Source organism: Enhydra lutris, unplaced genomic scaffold, assembly GCF_002288905.1.
Source record: "Enhydra lutris kenyoni isolate GAN:26980312 unplaced genomic scaffold, ASM228890v2 scaffoldscaffold12, whole genome shotgun sequence".
NCBI classification, from domain to species: domain Eukaryota; kingdom Metazoa; phylum Chordata; class Mammalia; order Carnivora; family Mustelidae; genus Enhydra; species Enhydra lutris.
This window is the reverse complement of record NW_019154096.1, coordinates 35,076,400-35,093,775: the sequence shown is the minus strand read 5'-3', so window position 1 is coordinate 35,093,775 and position 17,376 is coordinate 35,076,400. Positions and strand designations below refer to the sequence as shown.

General features: G+C 38.6%; 1 protein-coding gene across 3 annotated transcripts in view; it reads right to left on the bottom strand.

The window, feature by feature from the left end:
- Window positions 1-3,945: 3,945 nt before the first annotated feature.
- Window positions 3,946-17,376, bottom strand: part of LOC111145254 (neuregulin 3) — a 1,048,204-nt gene continuing 1,034,773 nt past the window's right edge. The window contains exons 7-10 of one of the 3 annotated variants that reach the window (XM_022500046.1): window positions 15,309-15,436; window positions 10,737-10,907; window positions 5,491-5,562; window positions 4,662-5,248 (exon numbers count right to left, since the gene is read on the bottom strand). In XM_022500046.1, the coding sequence (XP_022355754.1) occupies window positions 4,741-5,248; window positions 5,491-5,562; window positions 10,737-10,907; window positions 15,309-15,436 (879 nt within the window). In that variant the 3' untranslated portion in view covers window positions 4,662-4,740. Of the gene's footprint in view, window positions 5,249-5,490; window positions 5,563-10,736; window positions 10,908-15,308; window positions 15,437-17,376 lie in introns of all 3 variants that reach the window. The other 2 variants (XM_022500048.1, XM_022500047.1) reach the window with 2 other exon arrangements.

The following is a 17,376-nucleotide window of genomic DNA, read 5'->3' as shown; positions in this document are numbered from 1 at the left end:
TGACAAATGACCAGGTAAAGTCTGAGTTAGAATGATCAAATAACAGGCTATTTATTAGTCAATTTGGAAGGAAATAGAAGATGAACTTGATCATCCTCCTTATTTGACAGATGGGGTCATGAAGCTACTAATATGTATAAGAAGGTCACGAGCTTTCACAAAGATGACTCTCAACATGAATTGTTTGCTATTACACAATTAATTATTTCATAGGCAACAATACCCATGCAATCAATGTTTATGACAAAAAGTTTCCAAAATACTAGAAGCCTGTTCTCTATTTTATCAGGATGGTGTCTGGTCACCTCTACTATCATCTGTACATCTTCACTAGGGTATCAAATATTAACATGTAATATCCTCCCCTCCCCACTCTGCCTTGACCTCTATTCCTCACTAGAGCCCATGTGCACTTGAAGCCAAAGCTACCTGTATAGGTACCTTTGGGAAAACTTGTATCTATATTTGCAAAAAATATATTTGAGACCATCATACACTATAGGGATAGCAATCATATACACCCATAGTTTAACCTTTACTTCTAAGAGATAATCTAGCAGAGATTTTATTCCAGGGTTTTGTAAATTCTCCAACCCAAGGATATTTCTGCTTACCTAAGAAAAAGAAAGAACTGAAAAAAAAATCCTTGTGTTATCTAAACATTGTCAGTTTGGCTGGTCTATAAATGATTTGATTTCACTGGCATTCACTTTAATTTTGTCAAATTAAGCAAAAATAAAGCTAACAAAATAAACCCCTAAATTTAATATACATACACATCATATATGTGTGTATGTGTGTATGTTTAGATATGTATACATGTGTATGTGTGTGTGGAGTCACAGTAGGAAACAGATAATTATAAGAAAACAAAATGGATCTTAAGGAATGAATTTCTTCCTTTACCCTCACTATTTCTTTAAAAGGGAAAGAAAAAATAAAAAAGGATGAGATAAAGCTTATTTTTAAAGGCATCATTTCCCACAACATTCTATTCTCAATTTTAGATGCACCCTGCCCAGAAACATTGTGCTGATCTTTCCTGGATGAAGACTGAATTTCTGAAGACTAAGGTATAAACACAGTAGAGATATGCTATCATCAAATACACTGTACTGAATCTATACAATCGAATAATAATAAAAAAGTATTCTTTATATATAAAATGTTTCCCGGATACCAAAAGATCAAATAAAAATCCCACCCCTCTTGCTGTGTTCCTAAGTATAGTATATACTCGTTTCAGAAATGGTTCACAGCACTTGTCTCAGGGCAATATTTTCTGGCTTACAGGGCTGGGATCAAAGGAACCAGCATCTCCCCTCACTTAGGGAGCCATGGTTTTCTATAGCACCATAGAGCAGATGGGTGTGCGTGACTGCCTCATACATCAAGCGTATTCTGGTGGAGACCTGGTTATTGACAGCCTTCGCCATGGTCGCCAGAGGCCTCACTTACATTGTAGCTGTCATTCAACCTGGAAGCCAATGGGCATTCTCTCGAAGTCAGCTTGGCCCTACTTTTCTCTTTTTGGTAGGTCTGATATCTTCTTATTATCAAAAGAGATTGTGAAGTCTTAAAATCAGCATTTTTCCTCCTCCAGAAGTCCTTGCTATTGCTACTTAGAAATGATGTGAAACATTGGAGATGTGATAAATTTAGAAATATTTAGCTCATAGCAAGGTAGATATTGGATTAGAGTATAAAACATAGAGCATTTAATAAGGTACATGGGAAAACCAGAAAGAAAATTTGGATGCCAATTCTCCAACATCATTTCTATTTTGCAGTAGCATAAAATTTGTCATATATTTTGAACAACAGTGTTCCATGGCCACTTAGAATAATATATGCCTTGTATATAAAAAAACTAATTAGAAAATGATTCAGAGTAAAAAACTCATGAGTGACATTCATTCTTCAGTAAATAACTAATATGCAACTTACTTAGTTACAAATCTCCAAATATCTATTCCCATAATAAAGACAAGGAAAATAAAACAAAATCAAAGGTGTCTTGTAGAAATAAGCACCTCTCTGTTAGGCACATGAGCTTGAAGGACAAGGTACCAATGGCTCTGGGGTTTGCCATGTTAGATCAACTTTGAAAGTCTTGACACTAGGAACGCTTGTTAGCTGGTGCCCAAACATGTGCCTTTTGAGCTTGGGCCCTTTTCAGAGGAGAGCTTCATATTCCAAAATGAGAAAAATGGCCACCGAAATAACTGTTAATATTTTTTTCTTTATGGAAGATTTTGTCTTGATTATCAATTAGGAAGTGCATACTGTATCTCTAAACTTTACATCAGACTGCCAGTGGGCGTGTCTGATATTAAGGCTCTTCATGACGCACCAGAGTGTTTATAATCACATAATATATTGTTCTACCTTAAGAAAAAAACAAAGTGGGGATTGGATTAGGACTTGTTTGATTGATAATATTTAATCTTTTCAGTGTGAATTATGTATTAAAGTAATTGCTACGAGTCACTTATCACCTCCTAATTAGATGAAATTCTGTATGAATCCTTTAGGTATGCCACAGGTAACCTTTTGATGAAAAACTCAAGAAACAAGGTCGACTTCAACAGATCTGTGAGGTCTTCCAGGTAATGTTGGGTTAATACTGATAAATTTCAACATAGTAACATATTGGATATGCAACTCATGGGGGTCGTAGATCCTTGTCCCAAAGATACAATATTTTTAAATGGGAGCCTAGATGGTTTAGACATTAAAAGTTTGTGATAATCTTTTACGAGTCTAACATTACCTTTGTATTCAAAATAATATAAGTATAATAGGACAATTAATGAATACCAAAAACCTTTTGTTAAATAGAAAATGCATTTCTACCGAAGTGTTTTCAACATCTGAGACCTTAAGTTCCACTAAACAGTGCTGGTAAGAACACAGTGTTTGCCTTCCTCTGCGTGACATTATGTCTACTAAAGAATGTTCTCAAATAGCAACTTGTAATATATTTTTAACAGAAAAAACTTAACCTCAGTAAGAATTGTATATTAAATATTTGATTCAGAAATAGTTAAATTTTCTTCCATTGTAATGTGAATCTTCCACAAGGAAATTTTAACCAAAGTCTTCCCAGACTGCAGTAAAAGAAATCTTTTATATACTTTCAAATACTGTGCCTTTTTATTTAAAACAGTGTAAACATAACAACTCAACACCACCAATAATTGGAAAAAGACTAGTTATGTGAACACTAATTTCCTTGAATGCCCCATGAAAATAAGGGTAAATAAAACAGACAAATCTTCAGGAGAAGTTTCAGTTCACCTTAGCAGTGGTAAAAATATTGCTTTATTCCAAATGAACATACAACACAATTTACTGTTCTTTTGGGGGCTTCCTGTGAACTGAAAAGTTTGGGCTTTGTGATTTCAACAATTTATTCTTTCCATATTAACCACAGAAGCCAATGTCTTGGTCCACAAATAGTAGACTTGCTACAAAATAAATAGTAATGAGGATGACGAGAAAGCAAAGGGTAACTGTCGATTTGATAATTGGCTTGTGTAAATCATTTAAGTATGCATAATTCAAAATAAACACACATCCTCAACTCGCCTTGTGGTCCTGATATCATTAATGAGCCAATAGTTGTTCCTCTCAAAAGTATTCACACCAGAAAATGATCTTGCCATTGTCAAGAGTTTTATAGGATTCCGCCATGCAAGTGACCTTGATTTAAGAACTAACTGAACTTGATACTTAATGAATAAATTTAAAGTGAACAGATCTGAGAGGGAAATTTTTTTTCTGAATAATAAATTCCCTGATGTTTCAGAACAAATTTTAGCAAGCTTAATATGCACACACATGCACACATACACACAATGAACACATGTGCATACAGCATACCTGTGCTCGAGTGAGCAAACCCGTACCCACACAAGGTTGTGCACGCGCGCACGTACACACACATACACACACACACACACAGGCACACACACACACACACACACTGAGAAATGCTCCTTTGGAGCCCCTACACAATCTCAAAGAAAAACACTTCTAATCGCATGATTTTAGTAACACGACATTGTGATTTTTCTCATCTTTTTTTCTATAATAATTTCCTTCACACCTCCCTCTGAGATTCTGTGCCTTCAAATTTCAGAGGGAGCGGCACGTAAGAGTAGCTAAGATTGCCCCAGATTACGCCTTCTATCTCCCGCCCTCCCTCTTTCAGAGTCTTTGTGCCATTCTTCAAAAATGAAATAGAAAACACTACACTGGTTGACATGACATAACCTGTGAGGAGGCTGTCGAGTGAAGAGAAATTTAGGGGTTGGGACCTGCAAGCCAAATGCAAGGGCCACCTGCTCATTGGCACGTCCGCCCTCAGGATACAGCTTGTCTCTTTGAAACCGGGTAACTGCCAATGCTTTTTTATGAGGACACTGGTGCGGTGGGGCTGAGGGTCTGAATCACCCACATCTACTAAGAGCCAAAAGAGGCCCCGGTGTTGGGACTAACTGAAATTGTATTCACAATCCTACCCAAAGCTTTAGTTGTAAGCTTTATCCCTCCTGAAACGTTTCTTTCCCTTTAAAAAAATATTTTGTTAAAAAACAGTATGATATGAGGGCGATAGACTATTTGGTTTCTTCTAAGTAGATGCTCTTAAATTAATGCATATAAATAATTTGTATTTAATTTCCTCTCTTTTCCTGTTGAGCAAAGCATAGAACACACCGATTCCTCCATCTCCAGTCACTTGGTCAACGCGGAGTCTCTTTGTATTTCATTTCTTAAGACAAACTGTGCCTCTCGTTCTGATTTGGCCGTGGGACTCAGGGGGAGAAAGGCTGTGTTTTCACTTGCACTGTCCTCGGTTTCTACACTGGCCAGTTCGTAGTCTTCTGACCGCCTGGCGTCGCTCAGAATTCGGATCTGCTCCTGGACAGTTTCTAGCAATATTTTCACTTCTTGTTGTTCTGCTATGAGACAATCGCTGACTGGAATACTCACATTGACAATGTCAGCAGAGTAGGAGTTTTTGTACCATTTGATGCTTTTGACTTCAGAAATCCCTGGCATTTGCATGCAGGTTTCCTCTAGACCCACTGAAGGGATGATGGGCACGGAACTGGCCCGCGTGGATGAATATCCCAACAGGTCCTTTTGATCCAAGCTATTAAAATAGGAATTTGTCTCTCTTGAAGGCAGTTGCATATTTATGGATGCATTTTGTTGGGTTTTTAAACCACTGGAGGAATACCTGAAAGAGAAACCCGGTGTTACATATCCTGCTTTCCGCCGTGCTTCCTTAGAGCAATATTCAGTCAACAAAGCACTTCCACATGCACCATCTCACTGAATTCTCACAGCAACCCCATGAGACGGATAATATGCTCCCAGTTAAACAGAGAAGTAAACTGAAGCTCATAGAGGTGAAGTGACTTGCCCAAGGTCACACAGAAAATAAGTGACAGACTGAGACTCAAACCCAGATCTTCTTACTTGAAGTCCAGGGATCTTTCAACACACCACAGCTGTATAGGCAGGTGGGGTATAGTCTTCCTGACCTCTATCCTAGAATACAAAGTAAATGGGGATTGAGCAGGTAAGTGTGGCCTTTCCATAGTGACAAACAGGAAACCCATAACGGCATTACTCCACTCCATCCATGTGACCACCCTCTCAGCCCGGGTTTAGTCTGTAGACTCGCGGCCACACTAGCTGGGGGCGATCAGGAAGCCCGGCATGGAAGCATCATTGTACTATCGTCCTGCGTGTTTCTGCTTCACATTGAGTTTAGGGGAAACAGGTCCAATTATCATTGGCTCTCAACTCTGTAGAAACTGCCTCACCTCCAGACAACTGAGCCTACAAATGGGAATGGAGGCATACACTTGCTTTCTGGGGATGAATGTGAAGTGAGGTCCATTGGGCCTCTACCAATATAGCAACTTTCCTCACATGGTTTCTGGAGCCAAGTAAGGTAATTCACTGGTGCACGGCAGTAGCTTGTCAAGAATGCCAACATGCCATTCCAAGTCATTTGAATATGCCAGGAACTGGCTAGCCCTCTTATTGCCTGTTCAGAGCTGGTGAATTTTCCAATGCCATAGAGTGGGGCAGGTATGTTGTGGATTCACAGAAATGTGGCTTCGGGTCCTGAACAGTAATCTCTATTCTCTGTTATTTGTCTTTAATTTAAATGTGAAATGAAACCTTAAAATTTAAGCATAATCTAAATAGAGCCACCCTCCACATAATAGGTCTTATTCCCCTTGTCTTGCATTACGATGTAAATAACAATCAGGTTTATAAATGGAAAGAATAATTGCAGGGAAGTGTCTTGCATACTAAATAGAAGCCTTTATTGCAAGGATGCAATCAGAGCAATTTAGGGGTCTGTCTTTCCTCCATACAGGGAGAAAAGACGAGGATCCAATGTAGGTGTCTCTGTGGCTCCATCCTCTCTTACTGTGCCTAGTACAGAGTTGGCAATCAATAAATCCTGATCAAGGGGATGCATGAATACAGGAACGGATCTTCAAGGTAAGTGCTCCCTTTATATCCCAGTTAATGTCTATTTCAAACATAATAACAGCTGACATTTGCAAAATGTTTTTTAAAAGCATGCTCATGTCTAATTACCTCATTTAATTTTTTAAAAACCTGTGGCTTATTTATTATTATTACCATGCAGTGGATAAATAAGCTAGATTAAGGGGCACTCAAGTGACTTCCCTCAAATTATACCTTTGGTAAGCAGTAGAGGAACAAGTTAATCCCAAATTGTCTGACTGTAATTCTTCTTATTAAAGCCAGAAATAAGTGGGCATCCCAAGGTGCAATAGAATACCTTTTTAGGGATGTATAATCTTTTTTACAATTATATTCTGATTGTATGGTCATGTAAAGGGAAATTCCCTGGGGGATCATATGCCTTTCACTTAAGTGTTATATGGTTGAAAATCTGACCCTATAGTTTCTGATCACTGACTTAATTTCAATAAGAAAAAAGGGGGCAGATGTCATCCTGCTAGCATCACTAATATGCATGAAGATAGAGGATGTCTGCTTATCACATTCACCAATGGCACAGAGCCAAGAAATATAATTGGGATAAAACTGTATTCCACATAGATATCTTCCAGGTGTATCAGTGGGTAGAATCTAACAGGTTGAAATGTGATGGTGACAGGTGCAAATTCTTAAAGCAGCATTTAAACATTCCTTGTAAAACTGTGGGGTAAAGGCATAAATATCTCAGAGGACTTAGTAAATTGTAGCCTTCTGACTACACTGGCATGACAATGTAGTAATCAAAGGTAATTCAAACCAAACTTGGGGCAGTCTTCATAATGATGGACTTGGGTGAGAAAGAGGAATGCCACTTAGCTTATGAGTCACCTTGCGAGTCAGGTATGGGACACGTGGCTGGCCGTAACTGAAATCTAGAATGTTACCATCACATGGAGAGGACTTCAAACAATTAGAACTCTCCGAAAATGTGATTTTTGTTTTATATCAGACATGATTTTAAGTCCCAATGCCATTACAAGTTCTGCAGTCTTGGACAAATGGCAGCCCCACTTACATTTTTTCATTAATTAAAACATGTGGGAATACTGATCTAGGGGGATTCCTCTGGTGACTGACTGGAGTCATACCTCTCCATTATTCAACCAGAGTCCCCTCTTCCTTCTCAGAGATGCTACGAGGGTCCCAGCCAGCACTGGTATTTGAGTAGAAGCTATATACTATTCTCCAGAAGTTCAAGCGAGAGCTAAATTTCTAATGTGACTCTAGATTAGAAGACACTTCAGAGTTCTGTGTTCCTTAAAAGCCACTAACTCTTTCACAAGCTTGATCCATACGCTGTCATTCCTTGACTACAAAATACCAGTTTGAACTGCCCTTCCCCTGATCCCTCACCAAAGAAACTTGCAAGTGCGTCTCATTTGTCACTAGGGGAGTCAAAGCATCCTTCTAAAGAGGAGAAATTCCAAGTTAGTCACTTGGTTTGGTTCCCAGGGATTCAGGGGTCCAGCCAAGGAGTTTGTGTCTCTGCACGGGCCTCCAAGCCTCTGTTCCTGGTGTTTGTGGCACTGAAATCAACTGACTAAATTGAAGAGAGCCATTTTCCCCTCTGAAGCCATACACAGCTATTTCCCTTACATATCATCATCCATGAATGTTATTTTCTTCATATTTCTTTCCTAGTTTAGTAGTTCATTTAGTCAGAAAGGCCAGTATTCAATCTCAGTCATTTTACATGGCATATGCCACCTCAAGTTAGCCATTTCAACTCTGCCATTCTTAGTTCGTTCATTTTTTAAATTCCTAAAGGATCACTTACGTCTGAACAGTTGCTAGGTAAGTGAGATAGGTATTCAGTATGGTTTGGATCCGTTCTGCTTTGAAGGTGGTCATATAGTTCTGTGATTCCATTTCTTTCTGGCTAGCATATGAATACATAAGTTTGATTTGCCTGACAAAACCTAGTTTGGAGCTCTGTGAGCCATTGCCATGATTGTCTCAGGTCCCTCACTCAGGGGGAAAAGCTCCTGAAGAATCTCCTCTCCATCTCATTCCTTCATCAAGAGCTCTCTAAGATATGTGCCGGGTTCAAGCTGGGCTAACGTAAGTGCCAAGAAGAGAAGCCACATACACCAGGAGCCTAACTAGCAGACCGTGCCCACACCCCAGATAAACAAGCAGCAGATGGCTGATAGCTCTTGTAAATTCATTCACTCCCCCTCCAGGCTAGGGCCAGATTTGAAGAGGGCCTTTAGCTGTGAAATTCTATTACCAATCCCATTTCCAGTCCGGAGAGACGGTCAGTCCCCCAGGAGTGGAAAAATAGCTGTTTTTAAGAACTGAGAATGAGATTGCTCCTTGAGATTCATTGTGCTGAGCACACAGTGACTTAGAGTCACCATTTATCAACATCAGGTGCATATCATACACAGGAAAATACACGTGGCCAGCCAGCTGGAGAGAATATTCCAAACCCAATGATGATTGAACCAAAACAAAACTACCACTATGCAGACAATAAGTGTAAGTCTCCCAGGAGGTAAAAGACAAAAACAGTGCCTGAATATTCATGGAAATCTCTGAGCCTCTGAAGATTTGTTTATGTAGGGTTCAAGCCTACATGCCTGGCAAGGGCTCCGAGCATCCTTATACCTGGGACATACGGGATGATAGCCATATCAGCGCCCGGTGAAAAGAAAGACAGCACGGGCTGGTTCTCTAACCATCCACAAAATCTCTGAACTTGATTTCCCCTCACTCGTTCTCACCCATATATGTGTTCCCAAGTAACAGACAATATTAGTGATTTAAGAAGAAAAGTCATGATGAAACAAGATTAATTATAATTAGGGGCTAAGGGGAAGCCCCGTTTCTAGATCTAAGGCAAAGAGAAATGCAAACTGCTTCTTGACTTGCATTATACGTTTTGGACAACTTGGCTCTTATGTTGAATTTGCAAACTGTCACCCCAGGTCTATACCGAAGGTATTTTACAGTTCATTTGGAATTGCTTCAAAATTACAAATGTCTTTCTGAAGAAATCTGTTGCTGGGTTTTGTCAGGGTGTGGCTGTAAAATGTCTTGCCAGAAACAAAAGGAAAAGGTAAGGCTCTGTGAGTATGTCTCCTACCTGCTTTGGCCCTCAGTTTGATACAGACAGTCTGGAGAGATCATCCAGGCCAAAGCAGAATAAAAGCCTGGCCTGCCTTATCCAAAGTGATAAAAACCAGATTCAACAAGAACCTGGCTTGACTGAGGGAACCGATTCCTGAAATTTCTGGGATAAACCCTGATTGCATTGCTCTTGAAATTAATAGCTAACAGTTCCTGTGATAAGTGCCAGACTACTTCTCTGCTTACTATGCATCAGGTACAAGCCCTTTAATACATGTAATTTTTAAAAATCTGCCCAAAAACCCTGAGGAAGCTGGTATTATTTTGCCCAATCTGTACATAAGAAAACTTAAGTTCAGAAGATAAAATTTTTTTCAAAGATGCGATTTAAACTCCAGTCAGTTTAAGGAAGGACTACCATGTTTGGGCGATTTATGCCAATTAGGTGAACAGGGGCTAAAATTCATCCTATTCTACTCACCATGCCATGAGCCCTGTGAGGGTCTGCATCCACTCAGAAGAAAGGGCACCTTTTGCAGCCCTGGTGTGCAAAGCCCATCTTTCCACACCTATACCACAAATGAACCTAGAAATCTGAGTTCAGCAAATTGTACTTTGACAATATGCTGTCTACATTGACGGAGACAGTTTCAAGAACACTCTGGACAGAAGTAGACACTATATACAAATACATTACAGGTTACTGTTGAGGGTAGTGCCCACAATATTGATTAGAGAATTGAGTAATTGTTTTTCAAACTTAAGAATGAAGGAACACGTTAGTCCTCCTAAGAAATCTTTTTCTTTTAAATCAAAGATGCATCCCCAGTTGTTTTAGCAACTATATAATATACTGCCTAGATAACTATACACTGAGCTTGCTCCCTAGTTTTATTTTTCTGTCTTACATTTCCCTAATATCTATTTTCATTGTACCTATTCTTTTTAGTTTATCTTTTGTGGAACAAAGATCGAAGTAAGCATAAATAGACTATTAATGACAAAAATCAATGAAGAAAACCCTAAGGAACATTATAACTCAATTTAAAGTTTGAGCATTCATGACACCCTCCCTAAATTCCATTGCTTTTAAGACCTACCCTTGACAAGGTATCGTATCCTGGTCTGGGATCCTTGATTCCTCGAGTTGCTGATATGCTGGTCCCACAATGCCACCCAGCCTACTTCTCGGTGAGGGGGGTGTTCTTCTGAAGGCATTCCTATGGAGCATACCACTCCTTTGCCCTGGACTGCAGCAAGAGGAGAGATTCCTGCTGGGATGAAAGAAAACCAACAGATTGATCCTAGCAAGAACCTTATATATGGCCGCTCAAACATCTCAAATGCTGCTCTTCACTCCAGACACTCACAGTTCTAGATTAGGCTCTCCAACCATGACTGCTAGGAGGAGACCAGAAGTTGTTGAATCCATTCACCCTTGCAGGAATTGAGACAAAGAGAAGTTCTCACATTTCTGGCTTTCTAGTTTGCAGCACAGTGGACCAAAACAATCTCAGCTTTCCAGCCAAAGATAAGAGGTGGGCTTAAGGAGTTCTCAAGCTCCTGATTCTCAGCTACCCTCATTATCCAGGATATAGTGGCTATCTAATAAAAATAAAAATGGCTTTGTTACTAGATACTGACAAAAACTAAACACAGGAACTCTGAAGGGATTCATGGGGAAAAGTTCACTGTGTTAGTGGTAGAATAAATAAGCCTCATTTGAATTGGCATTCTCTCCCTAACATATGTGCTAAATTCCCAGTTCACTACCCCAAATTTTCATCAATCTTGAGAAACAAAATTGTTTTTCTTTTGAATTTGCTTTTAATAAACATCTGATTATGTGTTTTCCTTGACTCATACATCCAAATACCCAAATAACCTTATGTGTTTAGATGCCATCATAAGCAAAAGGCATACGTGGGATGTATCCTAGGTGAGATTGAGATTCCTACATAGATCATGCTAACCAAAAGAGCTGGGCTCTTTATAAAAATCAGTTGCTGATTTGACTTTTTACCCATTCCATGTCCATTTCCATCTCCACCTCACTGAATGTACCCTGCAGACATGAGGACTGGTAAGAACTCTGTTCCTACGTAGACATTCCATGTGATGCCAGTTTATGTGGTCAAACTTGTTCTATGGTGTTCAGATAACAAGTAAAGTGAGAATCTTTTGCTATATTTTCATTTTACCCTAAAAATACCAATAAAGCCATATAGAGAAGGATGGAAACCATTTTCAAAATTTCAGCAAACTTACCAAGTTCTAAAAGGACCAGTCTCCCAAAGTAATTTAACCCATGTCACTATATTATTTGGACTTCTGGAATTTTCCCTCCTGGCAACACTACTGTTATTTCTACTTAGTAGTTACAATAAAAAACAAAACCTCAAATATTATTTAAGATCAGAGTTTGAGAACCTGACATTTGAGTAGACACTTTCCTGGTTTTGGCAAAGTGAATGATCAGATTTTACCTTCTTCAAACAGTAGGTCATACCTTGCAGCACAGTATACCTTCATTCTTTATCATAATATTTCTTGTATGTTGACAATATGGGGCCTCTAGGTAGGTCACCAAGGCCACAAGTTTAAAGAGTTCTAATAGTTGTTTTTTTTTTCCCATCCCTCTAGCTTCTACCTATATTATCCAGGAGCTATTATGGAGTCTGTGGGGTACTCAGGCTTTGGTGCTAGAAGTAGCTGCATCTGGGGGTGCATCTCAGGTGTTACATTACTTGCAGCATGATACGGGGGTAAGGATTTCTACCAGAGCCCTGAACAAAAGAGATGATACTCTAATTTGGGTCACTGGGGAGATTTTACTATTTACAAAGGTGTCTTCATTGTTTGAGAGGGGAAAAAAGCCAACATGGGGTACTACTGTATGTCCGGGCAAGTAACAAGAGGAAACTGTTACTATCCTTGCAACTGAAGGGACAAGGGGTGGGGGAGATGATCAGAATGGAGAGAGAAGGGGAGTTGTAAGGAAAGGACCACCTGGCAGGCACTGTGGCCCCAGGAAGTGGGACGAGGGATATAGCTGAGACAAGCAGGGAGGAGGGCACAGAAAGTCCAGGACTCCGGTCTCCCCCCATCCTTCCGTCTCCTGCCTGTGCTTTGAGTTGACAGCAGACAAGGGAGCCTGCTGCTCTTTCAGTGTACATGGCAAGGCAGAGGAAAGTAAAAACTTAGTATGGGGAGGAGAGGTGCCAAAGGAAGGTATTCGGATCATGCTTCAGTATCTTCATAGTACTACTTTAGGGCTAAAAGAGAGAGAGTATGCATGGAGCCTGGCCGGGAATAGGGGTTCAGTGCAATGAGTTCCCCTGACTCCTCCACACCTGACAACTTGAAGGCTCATGGTAATCACTGAAAACTCTGGTCTTATCTCATTCTAAAAACCTCCCATATGTGCTGTCTCTAAGAGAGTTATATTGCTAGAATGTAATAAGTATGACATAACATAATAGATTTTTTTCTTTAAAAAGCAAGAGGATTGTTTTCCCTTTGAACTAAACATGAGAAATAATGGCTTTGAATTAATAGCTTTGTTGTAATGAGTTACCCAAGTAAGTCATGTTTGCAGTGCAAAAAAAGGAAATTAATTATTCATAGCTAGCCAAACTGTCACAACAACAGAGTCTTCCAGTATGAACTAGTCACCCGTCTGCAAAAACAGCTCTACACCTACTGATCAATCAGCTATTCAAGCCTTCTAACCCCATGGCATTCGGGAAGTTATGGAGCAGTTTGTAGAATATATAAATCAGTAACCGGGTTATCAATCATGAAAACACTTAAGTCTACTGCGTGTTTTACAAAACAAAAGCCATGATATATTAAACTATAATTTCCAAAGTTCTAAAAGCACTTTATAAATCAACTCTTGCCTATCTATCAGGACACAATGTATGCCGACAAATACCGCAGTATCATTGAACCAAACGAAAGGGAAGCTCTCTGAAAAACGTTCTTCTTTAATTCGTGAGTGGCTCCCAGCAGCATAGGCGAAGCCAAGTTTAAGAGGGGGTATCTCAATGGACAAAGAATAGGGTAAGGTATTTGCAGCTCAAATACATTAGAAACTGTAATTCTTTTTTATTTTAACTTTAAAACATTGATGGTATAATATAGTCCTAGAGTAATATTATATATAATTATTTTACTTGACTGGATGGGACACCACTTCAACATGTATTATAATCAGCAGGGGAAAATGCTGTTTTGGAGAAAATATCCATCTTATAAAAGGCTGGTAATTTTGGACTTATTTCCCTAATTAAAGAACTTCCATTAGATCCAGTGAACTCAAATGCTCTTTTAACAAGGAAATATTTATAAATGCCTCAAATGATATAACCCAAAACTGGCAGTTAATAACTAAAGCAGTAATCCAACAGCCAAGTATATTTCAATTCCAACTTGAAAATATTTAAACCATTAAAAAAAAAAAAACTTATCAAACCTTTGGTATCTCAGTCTCTACTCACGTAGAATGGGGAAAAAAAAAAATCCCCAAACCATAATGAGGATTAGTATACAGAGAGACTGAAAACCTCCCAGTAAACGTGGTCAGCATTAAGAAAATCCTTTTTTAGGGGACTCATTGAGAGTCAAGGAAGGTTTTCAAAACATTGCCTAGATATGTCAAAACCAAGGGTCAACAATATTGTCGTTGTTGGGGACAACTGGCTGTTTTTTAAAGTTTTTTCTTTTTTTTTTAAGTATAGATGATATGCAATGTTATATTTGTTTCAGAGATACAATATAATGATTCTACGATGCTCGCCACATAAGTGACAACTATTATTTTGTACCTTCTCCTTTTTTGAAATTTTAATCCTTTCATATACATATATTTATTTATATTTATATTTACATATTTAATTTCACAATATGGTACTTCTCACTAAGAAAGGGAAGCTTAAATCACTGCACAACTTCCACAAAGACTGAGGATATTACATTCAGATGCACATAAACAGAGCATCAGTCCCAAACTTTGGCACTTGGTTTAGAAATAAGACTGCATTTTTGGAGTTTCAGATTTTTGTATATGAAACACAGCATGTGACTAGAAGATGCTAAAAAACCTGCTTGGCCTCAGAATGTTAGGACATTTATAAGATAACCTTAATTTTTGGCTCTCTCCCCCAAAGAACCAATTTCTATGGTCAGCTTGCAAAAGAGTGCCACCCTATTCATAACAGATCTTATAAACCCAAGGAGAAGACCTGCGAAGCTTCCTCCCCTTGAAAAGTTTTCTTTGTGTAAGAACCATGTTGGAAGACCTGGAGCATGTCAGATCAGCTGCCTAGGGAAGAATTAGTCATTAAATTTGCAGACGGTGATAAGGCAGGCTAGGAAAAATCATGTTTTTAATGGTCTTTCAGAATGCAATTGTTTCATTCACTGGTCTGTGTCTGCAGCTTTGATGGGTGTTGTTAATAGTTCCTCAGGCGTCTTACAGGGGCATGGCTGCCTGCTGTTAGCTTTGGTTTACTTGCTGTGAGCTGCTTGAGCATCCACTCCTTGGAGAAATACATGGGAAGCAAAAACAATCATTTCTCCTGAATCAAGCTGCCATTCATGGGCATGTGTTGTCCAACATTAGACAAAGTATGAACATGCCCATCCCCACCATGTGTAGCTACCTGTACCTGTGGTGTTTGACAGACTGGCTTCCTCTGTCAGGAGAAGGGACCTCTGGGAATGACTGAGGGCCGGCAAAACTTGACTCCATCATTTTCTCCAATGCAGTCACAGGATGCCTTTCCGCCTTTGAATACTGTGGAAAACCATATGCACAGAGTTGAGCTGGAGAATGAGTTATGAGAGGAGGGCCTATAATACTGTAGCTAGATATCAGAAGTTACTGAACTGAACTTGCCAGTATTTTGTCCAATGGTCACCTGATCAGGAGAATGATAGAGACATCATTGGCATCCCATTTCTCACACAGTGAGTATGGTCTCCATCCTCCCCCCACACTCTCTGCTTAGATAAGGTCCATCCACGAGCGTTCTTCACTTTAGAATTTTAAGAATGTCTTCTCATTTCAATCTACACCCAAGGCACACTTTGCCTGACAGGCGAAAACACAAGTATTTTTTATTCGATATACATTTTATACACGCAAAAAATTAATTAGTAGCTGGATTACAAATAGCAGGGGTTCAATAAATAGTGACGGAATGAACCTCAGAACATTCTCAGAATTATAAGGATATTGATTCAGAGTACCTGCTCTCAGGTCTCCATCATTACCTCCTTCAGCCTTTGCCAAGTAATTACTGGACATAATAAGAGAAATTCGTGGGCATTTCACTCTTTATACCTACTAAGTCTTGGTTTCATCTTTGACTGTGGTATCTTATAAGGCTCAGGAACCTTTGGGAAAGGTCTATAGAGATGACACATTAAGAAAAACTTTGCCCCAAGGGAAATATCGTATGGCATCTCAACCAGACAGCACATTGTCCACTTTAATCTTCCCGGGACACAGCTCTTGAACAGCAGCAAGTGCTAGCTGGTTTCTCTTCCAGAAACTCCAGATTAAAAACTACCCTGAGAAATGACAATTTTAGAATGCTAACCAAGCCAGAGAAAATTTTGAAATATTGATATTCATACTAGCGTATGAACACGAATTTTACAGAACAATGAAGACAGATATGCAATATACATATGAAAAGGTATACAACTGCATTCATTAGTTGTAAAGGGATAAAAATCAGAATAGAGAAAATTAAGTTTCAAGAAGCTCTAGTAAAGTTACAGATACAAGAAAATTAGAGTTAGTACTAATATGTTGGGGTATAAATGGCCAATATGTTCCAAAATGTTAAATAAACACACTCTTTGATCCAGAATGTTACTTCTAGGACTTACCATCATCAATATGATTGTAAAAATTCAAAATAATGTCATCACTAGAATGTACCAGTGATACAATTTTTAATAACAAAGTAGAAGATAAAAATAAAACAAAAACAACTGGACACAATAGAAATATCCACAAATAAAAACTACACAAACATTGAAAAGAAGTATGCATAATATTGCATAAATAAGGAAAATGAAGTAAACAGATATACATATATTGCAAGTGTGTATATGTATATATACATATATTTAGCTCTATGTATGCATATACACACACATATATACATTTTGTATGTACATGTACCTGTACATTTCTGTGTGTGCACTTGTGTTGTGTGTTTCCCATGCAACCCCACAGGATGCAGATAAAAAAAAAAAAGATTAATTGGATGTTCTCTTTGGGGAAAAGTGTATCAATGATTACAGGCTATTGAGATTAGGCAAAATGTCAAGGTTATATAACTAACCTTAAGGTAGAAATCTCTACTCTTATCTTCTGAAGTATTTCCAAAATAAACCACATGGGGCAGTCATAAGCATGTCTTCAAACACAATCTCAATTCTACAAAATGGACTCAAAGAAGCAGGTCAGACTTTTTGCAAAATGGAGTAAATTGACACAGAAAAAGAAAAAGAAGATAAGGAGATGATTTGGAAAAAGTGGCTATTTTTAATAACCCAAAACTACAAAGATCCAAAAAATGATGTAAATACCTTCATGCGTGCTTTTTTATTGACGAATTAAAGTTAATTATTACAACCCATCCATGGGAAAAGTGCATTGAATAGACAAGTAACTGGAATATAATCAACATTCTAACTTTCTATCTGAACTTCAGATTC